At 42.8% G+C, this 23,448-nt stretch overlaps 2 protein-coding genes across 2 annotated transcripts in view; one reads left to right on the forward strand and one right to left on the reverse strand.

Moving 5' to 3' along the window:
• Positions 1–1,337, reverse strand: part of EFCAB11 (EF-hand calcium binding domain 11) — an 88,576-nt gene extending 87,239 nt beyond the window's left edge. The window contains exon 1 of the mRNA XM_015423260.1: positions 1,271–1,337. The gene's annotated coding sequence lies outside the window, so the exon portion shown is untranslated. The remainder of the gene's footprint in view (positions 1–1,270) is intronic.
• A 758-nt stretch (positions 1,338–2,095) lies between these two features.
• TDP1 (tyrosyl-DNA phosphodiesterase 1) overlaps positions 2,096–23,448 on the forward strand; it is a 40,844-nt gene continuing 19,491 nt past the window's right edge. The window contains exons 1-8 of the mRNA XM_015423259.1: positions 2,096–2,728; positions 3,569–3,612; positions 4,203–4,258; positions 7,268–7,364; positions 9,691–9,725; positions 13,629–13,721; positions 19,926–20,096; positions 22,032–22,110. Of these exons, the coding sequence (XP_015278745.1) occupies positions 2,206–2,728; positions 3,569–3,612; positions 4,203–4,258; positions 7,268–7,364; positions 9,691–9,725; positions 13,629–13,721; positions 19,926–20,096; positions 22,032–22,110 (1,098 nt within the window). The 5' untranslated portion in view covers positions 2,096–2,205. The remainder of the gene's footprint in view (positions 2,729–3,568; positions 3,613–4,202; positions 4,259–7,267; positions 7,365–9,690; positions 9,726–13,628; positions 13,722–19,925; positions 20,097–22,031; positions 22,111–23,448) is intronic.

Here is a 23,448-nt window from a genome sequence, read left to right on the forward strand (position 1 = left end):
GTCAGCCTCAACTCCTTCTCTGGTAACCCTTGGTGGGAACAGGACCTTGGTATAGTTGGCAAGCACCCATTTATAAATTGCCAGTTGCTGTAAATAAAGCAATTTGGCTAACAATATCAGTCTCTTTTTAAAGAAGATTAGAATGAAAATTACTGGTGTCAGTATGAATGTTATCTATTGGTTGCAATTGGGATAACACTGTGTTTCCACAATGAAGAATTCTTGGGTGTTTTGGTCACATCGTGTTATGTTGGATTATTCATGGGTCACTGTGTTTGTCCATGAACAGCTTGCTCACTTATTATGGCAGTGCAGAACAGGTAAAGCAAGAATACTGATGCTGCTAATCTTCCCAGTCACCACAACCTTGGGTTCACTCCTTCAGCGATGCAAACAAAGTCAGAAACTGGCAGCCAGCCAGGTGACTATATCCTTTATTATCCCACCTATAATAGGTAAGAAATTCCAAGCCCTTGTTCAACACTCACCCATTACACGTGTTAAGTACATTAGCAAAACGAGTTAATAGGCTGTGCGTTTTTGTTGATAATGTTTGAAATTACATAACCATTTTAGTCTGCACTTCATGGCCCCTTGACGCTGCTCTTTGTTATCTCACCCCCCACCTAACTGAGCAATCCTAAGGAAGTGTAGCCAGAATCCTACTCATCCATCCCCTTCTTTCTTCTGCAAAATCTATGACTAATAATGACCTAGGTTTTTTTGCTATCTGACAAATCTCCTGAAATTACTGCAGCTGTTGCTGAGTTCCTATTTTGTGTATGGAAGTTAAAGGTTAGAGACTGTAATACTTAGATTTACTCCTTTTCTCCTCCTTTTCATTAATTCCAAATGGGCTCTGTTTGGTGGAGACTTTAGTATGTGTATGTGTGTGTACATATAATTATTTGTGTCTAGTTTTTTTGAATTCCTGATTTGCTGTACTATTATGGCATTAAAGATTTCCTCTCTCGCGAGAACCCTACTCGGGTCTATTCAGTGGGGGTGAGGATCCATTCACAGCGTCAGGAGAAGGGGGCTAGAGTTGCTAGATGCTAGGATAATGCTAGAATAAAATTGTGAAAAGTCTTTATGGTGTCGTAAGGCTTTTCCTCATGTTTTGGTGCCCCAGACTAACAGGGCCGCCCCTCCAAAAAAAAGATAATCCCCTCCTCTTTCAAGACAATCTGACTGCAGCTTGGCTGACACCCAGCGGAGCACAGCCACATGCTTCGAGGCAAAAGATTCCGACACCGGCCCTCTCACGTACCTTCACCCATCGCTTTCGGCGATATTCATCACGAAGGCGCCCCACACCTCCCTCCGCTTGCCCTGCCGCCGCGCACATGCTAACCGAAGCGCTCGCCGACAGGAAACCATCGTGAAACTTCCCATGGCAACCAAGCGACTCACATTCAACTTCCCCCTAGCAACCACAACGCAAGCAATAATTGGTCGAGAAGCTCGTGGAAGCCCCATTGGATACAGTGGGCGGGAAAGAGCTTTTAGCGCCACATCCCAGTAGTTATCATTGACGGAATATAGTGTCAATCATTAAACTAGTTTCTTCCCCTCGGAACCGGAAGTTTGATTTCATGGAACTGCCCCTTTCCATTCAGTTGATTTCATGCTGCCCCGAAGAGGGAAAAGCGCGAAAAAGGTTTTCTGAGGTGTTTTTCCGCCCTGGCTTTTCTCGGTGTCAGTTTTTGTGGAAGACTGCTTCTTAATTTTTTTTGCCCACTTATTGTTAAGTGAAGGGAGGAGGGGAGGTGTTGGCTTTTTTCTGCTAAGTGAAGCGCTTGGGATATCGGTTGTCCCGACTGTGGAGGGAAAGACATCCCGTTTATAGTGAGCCTGCAGTAAATATACCCTCCTTTTGAAAGTCGGCGGTTCCACTGACTTGTATTCTTGTTCACCCACTAGGGCGTTGCTGGCTTGGTGGTCCAGCCTATTGCGCAGGCTTAGAAAAGCAAAGTGGGTGCACTGCTGCGGGGTTCCTTGTTATTAAGAAGAGTGCGTGTTTAACTTAGCATAATGTGATTCTCCCTAAATGCTTCTGGAGGAGTTGGGAGGGAAGCCCGAAAAGTAAGGCGCCTTTGGGTGAGAGTCAGTTGGTTGTGGGTTCTTCGTGGACAAATGGAGAAGTAGCTCTTGAACAAGTGCCACTTCAGTTTTCCCGCGTGCTTCACCTCGCTTAGCCATATCATGTCTCAGGAAAGCGAGCATGGGAAATGGACGGTGTCTAGTAGCGATGAGAGTGAAGATGAGCGAGCTGGCTGTGAGAAGCCCTCAACCTCTTTGCTGCAGCGGGACACATCTAGCGAGCCGCGTTACCCTTGTTCGGAGGCCAGGAAGGCTGCCCGCAAAAGAAAATTTTCCCCTCTTGAATTTCGTGATGGAAACTCCCTGTCAGAGGTGCCGCCAGCCCCAAAGAGACTCTATCAGGAAGGTTTAGGTTGGTGCCTTTCAAGTAGCGATGAAGAGGATGATTGCAAAGGCGAGGTGAAGAGAGGAGATGCAGCAGCCCCCAGCGTCAGACAGGAAGAAGTCTGTGTTCCTAAGGAGATGGCAGCTGATGAGCTTTCATTGAACCATAAATCTGCAGAGCCGTCAGGCAAAGTGCAGGACACTTGGGATCTATTGGATGGAGGGAATCCTTTCAGATTTTTCCTCACCAAAGTAAAAGGAATTAAGTCCAAATATAACTCTGGAGCCCTTCACATAAAAGGTAGGTAAGCAAGAACCGACATGACAAGAGCTTTCAGCTTCTACTGTCTGTGTTATATGCTTAGTTAAAGAAGTTTGTTTGTTGTAGCTCCAGTTCTTCGAAATGGACTTCCTGTGAAGCAAGTGTATTGCAGTAGCTAGAGTATTGGACTTAGAGCTGAGAAAGTGAGGTTCAGATCCCACACTTCTGTGGAGCTCACTAGGTAACCTTGAGCTAGTCACACCTTTTCTGTCTGATCTATCCTCTCAAAAAACACTGTGTTTTTTGAGAGGATAGAATGGAAAAAAAGAACTATCTGTGGCACCCTAAGCCCCTTGACAGGATACAAATTTTAGATATATATGTAGGGACAGCTCCTTGCTTTCTTTTAGGAGGCAGTGCATGATCTGTTCTTTTGCAAATGGAGCTTGTTCCAGTGTTATAACAGTCTTAATATCATTGCGCTTAGGAGAGACTGTGGTGGCATTTATCTTGCTGTAAGTGCTCTGATTTATTGAAAAGTTGTTTTAATCTATAAAGAGGCAGAATATACATTTTTAAATATTAAGATAGGAATGTGTTGATAAGAAACTGATACTGAAAGGTATGCCAGCAGATTTATTTGCACAGAGAATTCAATTAATATTATAGTATGTAGTGTAGGGGATCACAGAAGATTTAGTAGTTACTTCTATTATTAGAAAACATGCAATTTACATAATTTGATTTACTTACTATTGTTTATTGTATACTTCATGTCTGACAGTTAAACTTTTAATAAGCTCAGCTGAAGAGCAAATTATTTCTTGTTATCAATTTCAATAATAACTTGTTGCTCATGATGTTTCTAACTTATTACAGATATTTTGTCTCCCCTTTTTGGGACTCTTGTGTCATCTGCTCAGGTAAGGTTGTGCATTCATGTTCCTTTTTAAAAACATAGTTGGAACAGTTTTCTGAGGTTAGTTTGGAAGTGAGTAGCCATTTATTTTCTCTGTTAAGCACATACACATGTGTTTGGTTAGGAAAGGGTTTTTGTGATAGATTTATTTATTGCTAAAGCCCAATTTTTTCCAAAAGTATGTCATGTAACTTATGTTTCTACATTCTCCTATTGAAATCTGATTGGAGGTTGGGTGTGATACTTAGGTTCCAACTAATATTTAGCAGTAATGAAGATGTTATTTGTGTGTTGTTTGAGCATAATGTTTTGTGTACACATTTTATGTATGTGTGGCAACAAGTTAGGAAATAGCCTGATCTTGTGAGATCTCAGAAGCAGGGTTGGCCCTGGTTTATAGGGAGACTACCAAGGAAGTTCAGGGTTCATCCCTTGCCTTCACAAGCACTTTCCAATCCACCTGTATCTTCTTCAACAATAGACTTATGATAAAAAATCTTAAGAGGTCATATATATCATTATTAGTAAGAAAATACCACTTTATATACATTGTTCCTTTTCTAACCAATGTTTCTTTTTCTCTAAATGGCCAAGTTTAACTATTGTATAGATGTGGAATGGCTTATCAATCAGTACCCGAAGGAATTCAGGTAATTTGCTATGAGAGGAGCTCCCTCTTACAGTTTTTTTCTATTCTTGCTGTTCCTTTTACTGAATATAAAACCATCCTCCTTCCTATTCCTTGTTTATATTTTCCATCTTGCCGTTGTACATTAAATTATATCAGTATACTTGTTGCACATTAGCTGCTGCTATTGTCTTCAAAGAGCTCTTCCAAAAGGTTTTTCAGTGAACAGTTAAAGGTTGTTGGTTTACAGCTGTTGCATTTTACTGGAGTGGTGGTAAGCAACATTATCATCACTGAAGCTTCTTCTCCATGTACAGTGTATAAAATTGCAATGCTTGTCATTGATGCAGTCCTTATGGAAGAGTTTTGTGGTCAGTGCTTAGTACCACCTTTTTATCCTAACCATTTCAGCTTTTATTGCAGTTGCTTAACAGCATTATTTATTAAGCCTGTTTATATGCCATCTTTTTGCTTCGATTTGAGACACTGAAGGTCACTGAAAATCCCTAAAAAAACCCATAAAATACTTTAAAATTAAGTAGTTAAAAACAACACAGCCACTAAAAAATAGTAACAGGGAGAGTCAACTAATTAAGCAAGTAATAGATTCAGGTGGGTTGCCGTGTTTGTCTGATGCAGTAGAACAGAGTTTGAGTCTAGTGGCACCTTTAAGACCAACAAAGTTTAATTCTGGGTATAAGCTTTTATGTGCATGCCCACTTCTTCAGATACATTGAAACAGTTTTCCTCAAGCCTTACATATCGGTAGAGAGAGGGGGTGGGGGGTTAGTTGCCAGGAAGGGCTAGTTAGTCAAGATGCATAAGTAACTGGGTGATAAGTATAGCTGAGATTGGGTTAAAGCAGTTGGTAAAACCTGTGAATGGCAGTATATTTGCATACAAATACAAAAGTTAACAAACAGATGTGGCACTTCCAAGACCAACGAAGTTCAATTCCGGGTATAATAAATACAAAAAGATTGCTGCGAAAGTTCACTGAAATATACAAAAGATGTTCAGTAGAAAATTCAACTTTTCATGATGTTATTTAATTCTTGTTTCCAACAGGTGCCAACAAGATGCACAGCACAGGAACAGGACGAACACTTCTCGAGTGTATCTGCGTTCGTTTCGAGATATATTCTTTATCAAACTTCACTTTTCAATGATCTTCACACAGTTTAAATCACCACAAGGGTATCCATACATTCAAATTGGCTCACAAGGCTCCTATACACAAAAGTTCTTTCCCATCGACAACTCATGAAACTTTAGGTGCGTTGATCTACAGCAGGGGTCCCCAACCTGGCACCCATGGGTGCCATGGCGCTTTCTTTGGAACCTGCAAGTGTTTTTAGAAAGTGGGTGGGGCCGGATGGGGCTTTTGCCCTGCAGGGTTTGTGATTGCCCTGACTGGGGATCTGATTGGCTGTGCAGATTTTTTTTAAAACACTGCTTTGGCAGCAGCTTCCACCACAACACAAGGATCTTCACTGTGGAACTGAAAGTAAGCTGTTTGTATACAAGAAAATATTTTTAAACAATACGATCGTTTTAAAAGGCATCATGTGAAACCCTGAAGTGTTACTACTACAGTTATGCATAACCTCAGCCTGTGGCATTTGTGGTTGGCTCTGCCTCCTGGTGGGCAGCCTTTTATGGTTGTGCAATGCTCCCTCTAAGCCGTGGAGCCTTATGTGCAAAAATTCTACTTTGTGAGCTACTGGCATTAAAGTTGTGAGCAAGTGATTTGGCTACTGCATAAATTAGTTTGCTCTGGAGCCATCCTTCCTGAGTTAATACCAAAACTTGTGAGCTGGAGGCTAAAAAACTGTGAGCTAGCTCACACTAACTCAGCTTAGAGGGAACACTGTGCCCACCGTTGTGTATCAAAAATCCACAGGTGCTCACAGGCTCAAAAGGGATGGGGATCCTGTTCTGTGGAATGTTAGGTCTTACAGGTATAACTTCTAGTTCTAACTTCTAATCTTTCACTTAGGCTGCTTTGTAATGTGTAAAAGGGATGGGGATCCTGTTCTATGGAATGTTAGGTCTTACAGGTATAACTAGAAATCTTTCACTTAGGCTGCTTTGTAATGTGTCCTGTCCTACACGTACCTCCTTGTGTGCAAGCCTCTCCCTGAAAAAGCGAGGGTACTAATTACATGGTGAGAGCCCGAGAGGCTCTGTAGCCCAGCTATGGGTGGAGAAGGCCCCAGGGAGTGATGTGATCCCTCCGGAGCTGATCAAAATGGATATTGAATGGTGGGCACCGATCCTCGCCACTCTTTTCACATACATTGACCAAACTGCACAGATCCCCAGAGATTGGGATCTAGCTATCATCATTCTAATATATAAAAATTGGGTGAAATCAGACCCTTTTAATCACTACCCAATTAGTCTGCTTAGTGTGGCAGGTAAGCTTTATGCCAGACACCTATGCTGGAAGTTTTGGGACTGACTCAATAGGGAGAACATCTTAGGTGAGGAACAAGAAAGTTTCAGAAGCAGTCATGCCACAATGGATCAGTGCTTGATTCTGCATCATGTGGTGGAGGACTATACCGCCAGGCCTCATGCAGGCCTTCACGCAGCATTTGTTGATTACAAGATGGCATTTGGTAGTATCTCACGCGGCAGATTATGGCTAAAACTAGAAGCTTCCACAATAGACCGCAGACTACTTGCCCTTATATACGCATACTACATGAGAACAACTATTTGTCAGTGAGATGTAACCCACAAGGTCATCTGTCCTACATGGTTTCGGTCAGGAGAGGTGTGAAGCAACGATGCATCCTTGCTCCCTTATTATTTAACTTCTATATAAATGTGGTGAGAGTCCTACACAAGTAAGCTCGAACATTTGTAGACTCAATACATACTTTCCAATTAACACCCGTAGAAAGGTAATGGAATTGGCTGTTGCAGTTTCCCTCTCTTTGCATGTTTAAACGTGTATACTCAGAATATATAAAAAATCTTTACATACCATGAATCCTCTAATAAATTTTTTGTTTACTTAAAGGGACAAACCTTTATTAATTGTCCATGGAGAGAAACGAGAGTCGAAGGCTGATCTGCACAATCAAGCAAAGCCCTATCAAAATGTTCGCTTGTGCCAGGTACTTCTGTCATTTCTTTATTAACAAAAGATATTCTGTGCTGCAATCCACTAGTAGTATCCTGTACCGAACCTGGTGTTCTGCTTGGGCTACTTAACTAGTATTTTACTTTAGCTGTATTCATTGTATAGATAACTTTTTTTGTTTACTACATAAAATATATATTGCTGTAAAAAATTCTTGTACTGTGAATGTCGTTCTTTAAATTTATTATCTTTTTCTTCAAACCCCCCCCCCCCAACCCCCCAACTATTTATGTTTGCTGTTACATGGAGCTTTTAGACGTTTCCATCCAAAGACTAATTGGGCAATGTCAGGTGTTCTCACTATTCACTGGGCTCACATTAATTTAATTTTTATACCATTAGTATTATATCAGTAAAATAGCAAGAATGTTTAAAAATTATTTTTAAAATATTCAGTGAGAACATGTTTGGAAGTAGCCTGCACAGATCAGCTGATAGCCTGAACATGCATGTTTCTCATGTGTGGATGCAGACATAGTTACGTTCCCTAGTATAAGCCCTGTCTCCATGAGCACATACATGTGAACATACATCAACTGACGTGTGCACTGGCTTATTGCATGCATAGCATAAGCACAATTCTCCTTTAAGAATTGGAACAGGGAAGGATTTCCCCCCCTCTTTTCACCTGCTACACCTGACAGGAGTCCTTTTCCACTTCACTCCTGTTTTCTGTGCAACAGCTTTTTGTCCCATTAAATGATTGCTTTGGAAAATCAGTTCCCAGTGTTTATGAAGACAACCACATATGGAGCCCTGTTCGAGCACCAGGATAGCCTACACATTTAAGGACTAGGCAGCACTTCCTGCCTCTGTCATCATGCCCCTCCTCCCCTTAAGCACATCTGTTGGAAGCAATAGGAAGCACGGGAATAATGCAGGGGCTGTATTTCAGAGACACTGAGTCTTTTTCATCCATTTAAGAGGAATATCTTCACTGTTGTATCCTGTAAAAAAACATGAAAGACTTTTAAAGCTATCTGCTCTTTCTTGGTTTTGAAGTGTATTCTTTGCTTATTCTTCTCACTAGCTTAGATCCTGTAGAAATGCTCTGTATATGTGATGGGAGGCAGATTTTTACAATTTCCTCAGCATGCAGCTTGTGGGGGGTCCCCCTTCTCCCCGGAGCAGCATTTCAGGGGCATTTGGGGCTGCGGTGGGAGGGGGTGGAGTTGTAGACTTCCACACATGGACATTTTAGACAGGAACCAACCCAGTGTTTGAAAAGTAAATGACTGGAATGTAGCTGGTTTTGAATTTGCAGATTGGAAAATTTTAGTGGACAGAAAAGCACAACGTATTAATTACTCTGTGGGTTTCAGTGGGAACATCCCAAATTAAAATGTCACATGTGACTTTCTCAGTCTGATTTGTTTTCACTCCTGGTTTTTTTTGAATCAGTTTAGCAAAATAATTTTTTCGTCTTTATGTATTTCATTGTTTGCCCTTATATCTTGAGAGAATTTTGTCAGTATCAGCAAGGTTAGAGCCAAGAACCATGAGTTGCTAGCATTGTTTTTCCATCACTTATGGAAGACCTTGAACAGCACTATAATAGATCAGTTCAATAGAATTCTTCTGTTTGCCCAAGCAGAAGAATGCCTTTGGATTTTGCTTCACTTTTCATATGTAACTCAGTGTGAGGTGTAACATGGCCCATCCACAAGCAGCAGACACCTTCAGTTTCAAATCTGAGTTTGAGTAGGGTGCAACATATGGAGAATTAGTGGAGAATTATGCACAAAACCCAGAACTGGCTCAAAGCATTTTGCTGTTCCAAGCATCCTCATCATGTGCTATCCCCCCACTGGTTCCAAGGTAGGCTCCTCTGTATCCCAGCTTGGACCAAGGTGGCAGCAGTATGACCCCCTTCTAAATCCAAGGTGGGTGGCAGAGATGCTCTGCTGGCTGTCTTGGACCCAACAGTAGCAGCAGAGTGTGTGTCCCTCCTCCCATGCAATCCATGCCAGCTCCAAGGTGGGCTTGTAGCAAAGACACTTTGCAGCGGTGGTACAGGTCTTGGAGGCCATTCCCATTGCCTCCTCCCATGTGCTGCCCTCTAACCATTTGGTGCTCCAGGCAGCCAGTCAGGTGATGTCCCTGCCCTGGGTAACCTAGAGAGTAACTTTTAGAATTTGAAGATGTGCATAATCATTAGGTGAAAAGGCAGTTGTGCAATTTGTGTTGAGGCCACCAGGGAGCAGTAAGCTTTTTAAAAAAGTAGCTTTCTTTTAAAATAGTGTAACAATGAGATTTGCTGTCCTGGAAAACATATTTTAAGAATGCTGTTCTTATTGTAGGCTAAGTTGGATATTGCTTTTGGAACTCACCACACGTAAGTAATGATCATACTTAAAACCAAAGCAGTTTTGTCAATAATATGATACTTTCATAATATGATACTTTCAAAATTTGTGCTGATGTCTATATTTGTAGGCTGGGAGCTAGAGAGGTTACTGCACAAAGCATTTGCTTATGCGGGGGGGGGGGCCTGCTAATTAGTAACTTTTCCTTACTTTTGTTTTTCTACATCTCATGGGCTGCTGCTCTGGAGAGCCCCCACCCTTCAGTAGGGCTTCCTTGGTGATAAGCATGGAATTCGATATGTGGTGCTTTGGATCTGTGTGCTTAACATGGGCTTCTGCAATAGCTGGTGTCTTCATTCATGGGCTCACTGTTTACCAGTGACAAAGCTTCTATAAACTGTTTATGACAGGAGATATGAATTTGATAAAGAAAAACTTGACAATGATAACAGTCTTGTTCAGTCGCACCCCTGTTTTTATACTTAAAGCCTAATAAAGTCACATTCTACCCACATCCTCAAGAATCCCTGCTCCCATTCCACATAATTGGTTGAGGGGAAATGTTCAGTGTGATAATACAGTAACTAGTTGTTTTGTGTGTGTGTGTACCTTTTATCTGTAGTTCTACCTTATTTGTGCTAATACTGATTGAGAATGGGATTGAGCCATAAATTTTGTACAGATATTACAGAGTAAAAATGTACCTTTTTGTCAAATGTATGTGTGGCATTTGACGAAGTAGGCATATATAATATATAAGAATATGCTACAATTCAACATCCTTGCAACAGAAGCTTTGTACAAGAAAAACGAGATTTCTGACCCCCTAAAAGGCTGACAAATGCATTGTGATCTAACCTGTGTGAGCCAAATGCATTAAACTTTAACCCCTCTGGGATTTCTGCAAGAAGACTGAAGTTGTAGCAATCCACTACAAATAATGTTTGGATCCGATAAATCCTTTCTCCTAGCACAAGGAGCCTTCTGGCAGTGATAGAGGCTCTACTGGTGCAAGACGGATGGTTTAACCCAATTCTTCCTCCTTCCTGTAGCCACCCATGCTGCATAGCTTCTTATCTCTGTGAGGCCCCAAACCCCTGATGTTGCCTTAGTGTATGCTTCAGAATTATCATCCAGATATTTGCCAGTGTTTATCTTTTCACACTGACCTTCCACAAACCAATTTAACTGAATCCCAGAGCAGCCTATACTTAATACAGTTCATTTTTAATGCAGTTCATGATTAGCATCACAAAAACATGACACAAATCAGAATTAATCATGAAACCCTTAAAGAAAATGTGGAGGTATCTGTGAAACTTAAGGATGTTTTGCAGATTTTTTTTGTGTGTGTGTGTTATGTAATTACAAAGGGCTCTGGGTAAAGTTTGGTAGTCAGTATACTGTAGAAAAAGACACCGCAGATCAGTAAAGCAGTGCTGCAGGGAACATCTGTGTATCAGAGCAACATTTTGAATAGTACAGAGTCTAGAAAATGGTAAAAATTTGAGCCAGAAGAGCTAATTAGGGATGCTGAGAATTTTGCTACAGACACATTTGACTGTTGAATTTACCGTTTTGAAGAAGATCAGATGTAAGCCAATCATTTGGTTTGTGTGGAGCCGCCAGGAACTCCTGCCAAAGCAGTTTGCATCAGTTTCCCCCCAAATCACGCATGTACAGCTAATTTAAACTGATATGCAGACATTAGCATTACTACTTAGATGAACACTGAAGGGTAGGGTTTTGTTGTAACACAGCATTTATTGATGACTGATTTATGTGACTTGGGAGTAATAGTCTAGTTTAGGAGTGCCCAGTGTGGCCCCTGTGAGTGGCATGGTGGGTGCCGACATGTTTCCTGGCATCCACTGAGTGTTTTTAGAAAGGGAGTGGGGCCAGCTGGGTCTTTTGCCCAGCAGGGCTTCTGATTGGCCATTGGGAATTTGATCAACTGTGCAGAGGCTTTTAAAAATTGCTGACATTTTGTGGTTGGCTTTGCCTTCTGTGGCAGCCGTTTTGTGGTTGCACTGACCACTGTGTGTCTGAATAAGGTGCCTGCAGACTCAAAAAGTCTGGGGACCCCTGGTCAAGTTAAACAATTACTTGCTGAGTGGAGTTGTTATGGAGCAAGTAAAGGCAGGTAGTGGAACTCATTCCGGCAGTGTGAGAATGTGCAGGTGTGAAAAGCCACTTGTGCTGTACTGCATGGGCAGTAAGGAATGCAGTGGAAAAAACTGCCAAATACCCATGAATGGGCTGATGAACAATTGAAGTGAATATTGAAAAACCAATTGTCTATCTGTAACTGGTGAATAGGACACATGCCACACCACTGGGTGTTTGAGTATCCGTAGAACTAATTAGGCATGTCCTAGACCTAAACTAATGCAAGCTTTTTATCTTGTAAAATAAAGTGGAGTCCAGTAGCTCCTTATAGACTAACAGGATGTACTCCAGCATAAGCTTTCATGAGTCAGTGCTCACTTCATCAGATGCAGACAGCAGAATGGGAGGATAACAATAGATGCTGGTTTAAAATGGTATCCAATCAAAATAATAATTTTTGTTAGCTTTTAAGATACATATGGCCTTGTGTCTTATTTTGCTGCTACAGCTGCCTGTCTGGAATGATCTTTTTGTAAATGAACAGCAGACCATCACTGTTCCATATCCCAGGCTACTTGGAGTATTGTTCCCTTAGTTTCTCATCTGCTGGTTGAGCTGTTTGAGAAACACAGCTGAACACTCCTTGGAGTTGGGATGCTACTTGTGATTTGCATGCTTCTATCACCTGCCACCTCCAAACGAATTCTGGTTTTTATAAGATGACAAATATAACAATGTTGGTCTGGCTTCCTGTTTTATAATAGTTCAGTTCATTGTCACTGAGCAGTTAATGTTTTTTTGCTCAGAAGTGATAGTTCACTAATGTTCCCGGTCTGGATTGTTCTGAATGCTACCATGCCCAGCGAGAAATGTTTCATTTCTGAATAAGCGATTGTATTAATTTTTGAGCTTTGTGTGTTTGTAATGTTAGTGGTATTATCTGAGGTCTTGGAATGAGTCAGCAATGTGTATTGTTTCCCCAGTGCATTTTCATTCTCAAGTATCAGTTTCTAAGGCAACCAGCTCTTTGGGGGGGGGGGAAGCAAGAATAACATGCCATGTTTTCAGTTTCGTGTTCTACTGTAATTTTAGTTCATGAACTATTTAAAAAGGATATATGAAATCTATGCAAAATGGAAATTATATGATGAAAGTGGATTCTGTTAGACTTAATTCATGAATTAAATACTTCCTTTAAAAATGACCATATGAATAAAATTGTTAAAAGGTATAAGTAATTGTGTTTTTTTTAAAAGTGCTTTGGCCACATATAATGTGGGAGTTAGAAAAGATTTTTCAAATATTAGACAAGCAGGCTTGCTCTGTAGGGGGCAGTAGTAGCTTCTATTGATATGTTGGTTTGCACCCTTAAATGCCAGCAAATGCTGTCTGTCTTGCATATGTCCACTGTTCCAAACCTTCTGCACCAGTGAGTGGTCCATTCAAAGGCTTTAAAATCTCATGAACTTGTCTTCACCTGCTATTTGTAGGTCTTTGTTACACAGGAGACATTGCTGGTTTCTTAGAGTGGTTTTGTTGGTTCTAAAGCAACATGTGTAGGCTAAAATGTTCAGTCATGTCTGTGTTTCAAAGCAATGCTGACTGCATTTGGTTTGTTTCAGCACCAGCATCTGTATATTAGATGACTGTTACCACCAGATGGAAAGAATTAGATAAATTGTGGGAGTTATTGAATGGCTTTAAAGTTGTCTTGTATGTATCCAAACTATGTTAAAGAGAAATCTGGCATTTTGAGCTCTCTGACTTTTAACGTTCTTAATCCTTCCTTTCTGTGATCATTTTAACACTTTTGCTTTGTGCAGGAAAATGATGTTGTTGTGTTATGAGGAAGGCCTCCGTGTTGTGATACATACTTCTAATCTTATAGAAGATGACTGGTACCAGAAAACACAAGGGTGAGCACAGAGATTTTAACTTGGCACATTGTTTTCTTAAAATCACAAATGTTTGCTTCAGGAGAGCTTCTGTAAGTCTGTCCACAATTGCCCTGTTTCGTGACCCAAAAGCCACTTTTAGCTGTGAAACCCACTTGGATCATATATTTACAAATGGGGAGGTTAAAAAAATCTGCTGGAGTTAACCACAGTCCTATCAGTTTAGTCATCTACCTTGCTTTCTGTAGTGTTGTGCTGGCAAAAAGGCAGACAAGAAGTAGGTGGTGTGCTGGGATATCAGAGACTGCAGCAGCATTTTAATGTACAGCCATAAATGCAAAAGTGAGAAGGCATCAACCGTAGAACTTTGCAGGCTTCCTGCTTTAACCTTTCAATGGGGCAAGACAAAGAGACTGAAGGCCACTTGCAGTACTACTTTGGTAAATAGCAAATGGCATGGCTGGTTTACTCTATAGAATTAAATAGAATGGCACAAACAGCTTGCAAAAATGAATGCAGTGCACATTTCTAAAACAGAGTGCTTGGTACTAATCAGTAGAAAGCATGGCTACACTTCGAACTATGCCTGGCTTTTAGCTAGGTGAGGTCTTTGGGCGTTTATATCTATTGACTTCAGCACAGGTGTTCAGTGGCATTTGCTTTTGGATTGCTGAATGCAGTCTTCTGCTTAACATCAAGCGTCACAAGTTGGGGAGGGAAAATGTGGTATCTGACAAACTGGCAAATTGATCTCCTCTGTGCCTGCTCTGAAATAATTCCCAGTCTGAGTTCATCCAGCCTTGCTGTTCGGTAAGCAGGCATCATGAAGTGGCTCAGGGAATAAGCTAGGAACAGACTTCCCTGGTATTATTCTAGAATAAATAGTGATAAGAGTCTGTGGGACTAGCCACTGGGGTTCTGCAGCCCTAATCTGGTCTGCAGAAGTTTGCAGTCTAGCCCTGCAGTGGTGTTAGGAATGGTGATACTGTTCCTGCATGCTTCCCTGGTTCTTCCCAGAGCAATCAGATTAAGCTGCCTAACTCTCTAGCTGTATCTGAAGAACTGAGCAGTGACTCATGAAAGCTCATACCCTGCCAGAAATTTTGTAAGTCTTTAAGGTGCTATTAGACTCATGTTCTTTTCTAACTCTCTAGCAGAGTTTGTGCCAGCTGAACTTGACTTAGGCTGTATATTGACTGCAGGCAGTGTATATTGCCCGTACTTGAAGAACTTCACTGGCTGCCTCTTTGTTTTAACTTTTAAAGTTCTAAACAGTGTTTGGGAGTAAGGTACTGTAACGATTGCCGGCTCTCACATCTGCCTGCTCACGGCTTGGGATCTTCTTCACTGCCCCTGCTTCAACTTGTTGATTACTGTAGAAAAAGATGCTGGTTATTAGTAAAGCAAGAAAATAATTTGAAGAGCTTGAAGCAGAATTTAGGCATAGTAGAGTAGTCTGAGATTATAGACTTCAGCTAATTCTTGTTGGTTTTTATTAGAATTTATGTTGGAAACTGCCATGTGGTTACATTTAAAGTAAGAAGAAATGCAGGTGCCTTGTCAGGAAAGAACCCCCAGCTTTATGGGCTGGCCTTCCTGAAAAGCCATGGTGGCAACCTTAATCTAGCACTTGCTTGCTGTGCTCATTGGTTGGGATCAGACCGTTAAGATCAGGTGACAGCAAGTGGGCACCCAGATGTGTGGTGTTAGAGAAGCAGAAGTATGCTCTGTTTTGTTAGAATTTCCAGTTGATGCATCAGTAATGTGGCCAAATAGCCTGCTCTTTTCTTTGAAACAATCCTGTTTGTAGACAATCTAAAATACACAAAACAGACTGTTGACAATGCTGTCAACACTTTGCCAAAGGAACCTTACTATCACTTAAAAGATACTATACACTTTGAATGCTTGATTTGTTACAAAATGCAGGATTCAAGTGTAGTAAGAACCACTCACTATTTTAAAATGCATATAATGTTGTGGCTCATATGAGTACATCCCATGAATTATTATCACCTCCTTGATGGCCTTGGAGTTGTCTGTTTCCTAGGGGATCCGTTATTGTTGGTTAGCCTTAAGTGCCTTGTAGGCTTCCGGGTTAGGCAGTCTCAAACAGTACAATTAAGAATCCCGTTCTTCACCCAGTAGTTTCTGAAAATATATAATAGTTATTAGTAAAAGCGCGTAGGAATAGTTATAAAAATAAAGGCTCATGGCTTCAAAAATAAATTGTAAGAGCTTTTATTATGTTAACTGTAGTCTGGGCTTAGGTTGGGAGTCTGAACTCGCAAGAAAGTGCCAGATGGTTCGCCTCACAGCTTCTAAAGTAAAGATCTCTGCTTTTGCAAAACCTGCAGTAGTCTCCCTATTATGTTCCATCAGCTGAAGAAGTTGTGCCATCTTGTTCTAGCTCCCTGCCATGCCTCAAAGAGGTCCAAGCCATATAGAGGATGCTCTGTGAAAGGGAATGGGCAGAAACAAGTGTTTAATCTGCTTACTGTCCTCAATGGATCTTGGAACGAATGGGTTTATAGGCCATATAGGCTTGTATAAGCTTGTTATAATTGCCGATGCAATAAATTTAACATTTCAGCTGTCAGCCAAGAATGGAGAAGTCTTACATAGTTTCATATTTATAGGTATAAACTTCAGACCATTAGATCTTTTACTGCTCCAAGACTTTAAAGGTCACCTGGATGAAAGGCTGATGAGTGATGATTGCTTGGGTCTCTCTGCCGAGCACACACCGAAGTCATTAAACCCCACCTTCAACTGGTTAAAGAAAACTGGCTTCTGGTGATAAGTTTTATTCTTTATAACAATTTGTTTACTGGCAGAATGTAGTTGTGAGGTTTGATGCTAAATAGCTCCTCTAATCTCTGTCCCTGAAGGAAAATTACATAGAGGAATCTTGCCAGGAACAAAGAAAATGTATCAACTATAACAGCCAGCAGTGGGCTTTTAAGGCGCAGAACCATTTTTTGTCATCAAGTCAACAAAAAATGTGTCTACTTTACTGGAAAATATGTCTATTTAACTAGCAGCAGTCCTGGTTGTTCAGTGTGTCGATAACATAGTGGCTTTATTGTTTCTGAAGGTGAAAGTAGCATATTGCGAAGATATCTACATAATGTTTCACTTATTTCATCTTGCTTCTGTCACTAGAAAACCTGAGCAACGTAAGGAGACAATTTTCAGTGTTTGCATAAATGCCACAGATCAGGAACATTTTCCAGATAATTCACCTTAGGAAAATTCCTTTTAATGAAATTACACTGGTTCTTTGCAAATTAAAGTAATAGCCCAAATTAGGCAAATGTTGCCTGATAATATTTGGTTATTATGTACAACTCCTTTGGTTGCATTGCCTGTGCTTGTGTAGATGCTTTGTTCTTTTTCTCCCCATCCCTGCAAGTGAAACAGCCATGGAGGAGGATGAATGGAAGAAAGTAAGCAGGGGCAGGAGAATTAGCTTGGGATGGTGGAAAGTTGTGTAAAAAAAATGAGGTGTCTATCTCTGTACTCCAGTTGAGAGACAGCTGACACTGGAGACAGTATCAGAGACAGAATAAAGGAACTGCCCAGTCCCAAATATCTACTCAGAACAGTATTGGATTTCATTCATGCATTCATTCATTTGTACCCTGCCTTTCTCCCCAGTGGGACCCAACGCAGCTTACATCATTCTCCTCTCCTCCACTTTATCCTCACAACAGTCCTGTGAGGTGGGTTAGGCTGAAAGACTATGCCTGACTCAAGATCACCTAGTGAGCTTCCATAGTGCAAGTGTGGATGTGAACCCGGGTCTCCCAGGTGCTAGTCCAACACTCTTAACTGCTATACCACACTGGCTTGCATGTGCCTTACCTTTCCTCTTCAGCGTGTACAGAATGAGGATGCCTGGACCGGGTAATGCCCAGTCATTGGGATGGGGGATTTCCCTGACTGTGATCCACACCCTCTTGTCCACATGTAGTGATATTAAAGACCTGGAGGAGAGCACTCTCAAGATCAGGATTTGCTCCTGACTTCAGAGTGTGTGGGGACCCAGGAAGGAGGCTGGATGTGGTCTGACTCAGATATAAGGGTTTTGATGGCTATCCAAGGTTCAAAAGTAGATCTGGGAGTCAGTATCTGGAAGGTAAGATGAAGCCACCACCTTCCTTTACTGTGCTGAAGGAAATGGCGGTCATTCTTGTTGGTTCGAACGTTTTTGAAAGTCCATATATTGTTTTTTTACAAAATTGGTATGGCTGATCCTAAAATTGAAATAAAATGCAAAATGTCTTTTAGCAGGGCATTATATTCATTATGGTTAGAGACCAGAGCAGAGGACTCAAAGGGTGCGTTCAGACGGGGGGCTTTCTGCCGGCATAAACTGCACCGGTTGGAACCGGTGCAGTTTATGCCGGCAGAAACGCGATCACACTTACCTCCATCTTCCGCAGTGGTCAGAGGGCATCGGCGGGGCCCTGGGTTCAAGCGCCTGCTCTGCCCGGCAGCTCCCGGGGCCCCCTCGGCCCAGCCCGCTGGGTCTTCGGGGGGGGAGGAAGCGGAGAGGCGCCCTGGGCGGAAGGTGGGGCAAGGCTCAGCCGCGGTCCCTTCCCGGAACTCTGCACACGCTCAGAGGCCCCCGTCGGAGGGGTCTCTGGCGGCCGGGCCGTGGCATCTTCTGTAGGGGCTGGACTGACTGGGCAGTCGAGGGGGGGTCGGCCTGGCAGCCGCTGGCGAAGACTCGGACAGACGGAGGGACGGCCTGCCAAACGGATCCGGGTCAGCGGCCGGCCGCGGCCCTGCCCCTCCCCTCCCCTCCCCGCCACCATGCTCGCCCGGGTAAGGCCTCTGTTTCCTTCCCTCCCTTCCTCCTCGACCTCTCCTCCCTCCCCTGCCCGGCCAGGCCGCGCCGAGCACCGCAGCTCTCACGCTCTTGAGTGCTGCCCCTGGCCTCCCGCGACTCACACAGACCCAGGGACCAGCAGCATGTGAGGGCACCAGCAGGGCGTCCGGCCACCAAAGGACCGGGGAGGGAGGGCAGGCGGCGGGGGGCGGAGACCGCACCCCGAGAAGGGCTGCCGATGGCGCTCTGGAGAAGCTCCAGTCCAGGACTCCCCTCCCCGCCGCCATGCTCGCCCGGGTAAGGGACCCGGCCCAGCATGCACACACCCCGGCCCCCCTGCGCGCTCTCTGCAGATGGGATGGGATGGGATGGGGGGGGTCTGCTGGTGCTGCTGCTCCTGAGGCCCCCGCCCCCTCCCTCCTCCTGCCGTTGCTGCTGCCGCCGCCCTCTTTAGCTGGGGGGGGTGCTCCCCCATCCCTCCCCCCAGCTGCTCATCCGGACGAGCCGGGGAAGAAAGTTAAAATAAGGGTTTTTTTTAAAAAAAAGAACAAACGCTCAGGGCGAAGCTTTGCCCGAGCGCATATCGCTAAGGTCTTTTTAAAAATGGCGGGGGAAAGCCGGAAGCCTCAGGCTTCCGACGGAAGTAGCTGGGCAACGGAGGAGAGCGATCAGACGCTGGGGTGCACCGTTTTCAATCGTTGCACTGAGTTTACCACCACTTAGGAACTAGTGGCAGAGTGCAACGGTTTAAAGGGATTTATAACGGTTAGGGACGCTCTGAGACTCTTTGGGGTAGTGAAGGGTGGGGTATAAATCCAATCTCTTCTTTTTCTTCTTCCCTGCTTGCTGCAGCCTCCTAAGCACTCCTCCACCCCCGGCTGATGTTGAGCACCTGCTGACCATTGGGTTATTATAGCATGGGAGAGGGTGTAGTGGGGCTGCAATGGGAAGGTCAAGCGGTGGAAGTACCTTCTCCCCCCCCCTCTCACCAATTCTTGTGCAACAGGAGCATGAGTTTGCACCCAGATGGTGTGTGTGGCATCCATGGCTTTTCCTTTCCCCCCTGTTGTAGCCCCCTGGTGTGTATCCCATACAATTGCCACAAGTACTTTTATGTTTGGAAGTAGCTTTTCAGAGGGGCAGATGGCTGCAGCACTAAGGAAGCAACAGAAATCAGTTAAGCAAGCTCCATTTTGCCCCAAATTCTTTGGATCCAAGCCTATAGAGAGAGTTTGTTTTGCTTTGGTTTAGAAAAAGTAAATATCCAAATTGTTGTAAAATAGAACTTAATTTGTCAGATATTCTTTGGTTACTAGACTACAGTAAACAAACACAGTACGGCAGTTTTGCAATGCGGCATTCAATTTTTTTTCATGTTTATCTTCTAGCATATGGCTAAGTCCTCTGTATCCAAAGCTACCACCTGGAACGCTGGGGTCTGCTGGTGAATCTTGTACCAATTTTAAGTCTGATCTCATCACTTATTTGATGTCATACAAATCCCCAACTCTCAATGAATGGGTTGAAGTAATCAAGCAACATGATCTTTCAGAGACAAGGTACCTCGTTTGGACAATAGATACTTCTAAAAAAACTTGTGTAAATTTAGCTCTGTATTTCTGGGGCACCTCAGGCAAGAATTCCTCCAGGAACAAAGCTGCTCCACGTGAACAATGGGATCAGGAAGCTGTCTTTGGTTTCTGCTTCTAAATAGGGGATTTTTTTGTGTGAACAGGTATTGTCGTGTAAAGTGCTATTCCCCCTCCCCTTCTGTGGACCTGGCTGTGGCCTTGGGATCATTATAGGGCAGCAGAGCTGAAGAGGAGTGACTAGAAATTGCACAGGCTTTTCATTATTAGAAATGCAGACAGCCATTTGGAGGGAAGCTAAGCTCATCCCAGCCCTTAGAACTGATTCTGTGATTGAATTGATTCTACGTTGGGCTTTTCAAATTAACCCACTTAGACCCCTTATGCCTTTTATTATGTCTGAAAAGATTTTTACATTTTTAATGTCAAATTATTAACAGGGTAAATTATGTGTATTTTAGCCTTATGCTTTTAAAGCAAGAGAAAATAGGAAACCCATTTACACATGGAAATTTCCTTGACAGCAGCAGTTTGAAATTATTCCATATTGCACAATAAAAATTAGAGTTACACATGTTCAGTGGAACCAATATTTTATAATAATACTTGGCTATTTAAGAAATTGGTAAAGCTGCAGTGGCTCAAGTGGTTAAGATGCTGAACTGCAGGCTGTGGAAGGTCGGTAGTTCAGTAGTTCAAGACCCGAGTGTGCCGCATGACGGAGTGAGCTCCCGTCTCTCGTTCCAGCTCCTGGCAACCTAGCAGTTCGAAAGCAAGAAATTGCAAGTAGATAAATAGGTACCACTACAGTGATACAGGTAACAGCATTCCGTGCGCCTTGGTGTTTAGTCATGCCGGCCACATGACCACGGAAACGTCTTCGGACAGCGCTGGCTCTTCGGCTTTGAAACAGAGATGAGCACCACAACCCTAGAGTCGGATTCGACTGGCTTTCAAGCAAGGGAACCTTTACCTTACCTAAAGGGAAAACAAGACCAGAATTTACTTCATAGTGAATAAATTGAGATAAATCTTATATTCAGGTTTCAGAGTAGCTCCTTGGATGTTCATATGCTGGCGTAGCTGCTGTTCCCCCATAAAATACATTGAAGATCAATATCCCTCTGCGATTTTAAAGTTGCCAGGAAAATATATTATTTCTTTAGAGCACAGTAGCTGCCTGCTGATGCAGGTATGAAAGCAGTTAATGAATGTGCACGTGCCATAAAATCATAGCCATTTTGTTAGAATCTTCAAGCAGCTGTATTGTAGCCCTAGGACCTTGGTATCCTTCACTTCTTCATTTGACATCTTTCCTTTTCCTTGTATAATATAGTGTGTGTAAGTTATAGTTGATGTTGTTTTTTGCCAAAAAGCAGGAACTTCTTTGAAGGGATATGGTGACAGCAGGGAGGATACATTAAGACCCAGCAAAGATAGAGAAGGGTGGCGGGAGATGATCCATGGGGTCGCGAAGAGTCGGACTCGACTGTGCGACTGAACAACAACAACAGACTGAATGACTTAGATGATCCCATTCATGGTGAACTGTTCATTAAACTGTTACTGCTGGTATGTCTGTTCACAAAGCAGTATATATTGAAACAGGCACACAGTTCTGAAAAGGCAACATTGTCTGAACATAGTGACCTGTGAATGCCTTTAGGAACAGAGCTCAAATCAAGACATTAAATGAAGTGATTGCTTTTTCCAACAGGTACCTTCTGCTTTGTATGTTTAGCAATTTAAGTGGGACTGTAGACGATAACAACTTTGAAATGATTTTCCTCTGCTTCTCTTTATACCTCCCAAATGTATAATTATAACACAATTTGATGCAATTTCCTCTAATTTCCCCCAGTTTCCCCTAATCCTACATGGCATCTTGCATATGTTTTTCTCTAGAGTCTACCTTGTTGGGTCTACTCCAGGTCGATACCAAAACAATGAAAAAGAGAAATGGGGCCACCCTAGACTAAGAAAGGTACTGATTTTGATGTCCATTGTCTTTTCTTTCCTCTGTGTGCTTGTTACCTTGATCATTTCCCCCATTGTTGAGCCTTGAATCTTGCTACATATAAGCAAATAGCACGTAATAAAATATTTGGGTTTGTGTTTCTTTGTCTCTGGAGAAGGTCGCTTGCATATACAACACTTAGCAATTGAATGGCGCTTCAGCTAAGCAGCAATTTTAATATCTGCAAATAACCTGTCAGGAATATGCCAGTACTACATGAAATCCTGCAAGTTTGGTGTAGTGGTTAAGTGCGCGGACTCTAATCTGGGAGAACCGGGTTTGATTCCCCACTCCTCCACTTGCACCTGGCTGGATGACCTTGGGCAAGCCGTAGCTCTGATAAGAGCTGTTCTTGAAAAAGAGCAGTTTCTGTCAGAGCTCTCTCAGCCCCACCTACCTCACAGGGTGTCTGTTGTGGGGAGGGGAAGGGAAAGGAGTTTGTAAACTGCTCTGAGACTCCTTTGGGTAGTGAAGGGCGGGGTATAAATCCAATCTCCTCCTCTTCTTCTTCTGCTTCTATAGCATAGACAGAAATTGCATTCCCAGTTGGAGTGCCAAAGGTAGAGTTCATTTTTGTGCTGAGCATTGAACAAATAATGTAACTTGGGATGCAGGCTAGATTTTGTGGCGTGAATGACAAAACCCATATCTAATGACAAACAGTGGTTTGCTGTGAAACAATCCTGGATGCTCCCTCTCTCATCCATCTTGGGCATGGGTTGGGAGGTTTGTTGCAATGTCTAAAATCAAAGGATGGTTTGTTCTCCCATCCCACCCACCCATTCCAAACCACATCCAGGTTTGTAGGACAGAGAGCAACCCATTGTTTGTGATGTGGACGTTACAACAAACTATAGCTTGTCATGGAAGCATGGTAACAGGGGAACCCCTTGTTCCCCCAAGCAAGGGGGGAGGGGGGATGCTGAAAGTCCCAAAAACTAGGGAAGGGAATGACAATGTCTTGTTATGCTGCCCACCATCCATTTTAAAACTTTTTACTGTGCAGAATGAATGCAACAACAATCTAAAACCCAGTGGAGATCAAACTGTGTGTCGTGTGGTAAAATGATGTTGATACATGGTGCAGTGACAGAGAGAGCATTCAGTTCCAGAGCTTCTCATAGTCTCAAAACAGGTTTTGAATGTGGCAGTGACTCTTGGGATCTTTGGAACTGGGTGTTCACATAATTCTCCACATACCTTACTACTACCTCATGTATTCTAAAGGAGCACTAGCCCATGAAAGGTTATGCAACAATAAATGAGTCCTATGGTGTCTCTCAACCTACTGTTTCTTGCTATAGT

The sequence above is a fragment of the Gekko japonicus genome, unplaced genomic scaffold (genome assembly GCF_001447785.1).
Source record: "Gekko japonicus isolate JY-2015 unplaced genomic scaffold, Gekko_japonicus_V1.1 scaffold952, whole genome shotgun sequence".
NCBI classification, from domain to species: Eukaryota; Metazoa; Chordata; class Lepidosauria; order Squamata; family Gekkonidae; genus Gekko; species Gekko japonicus.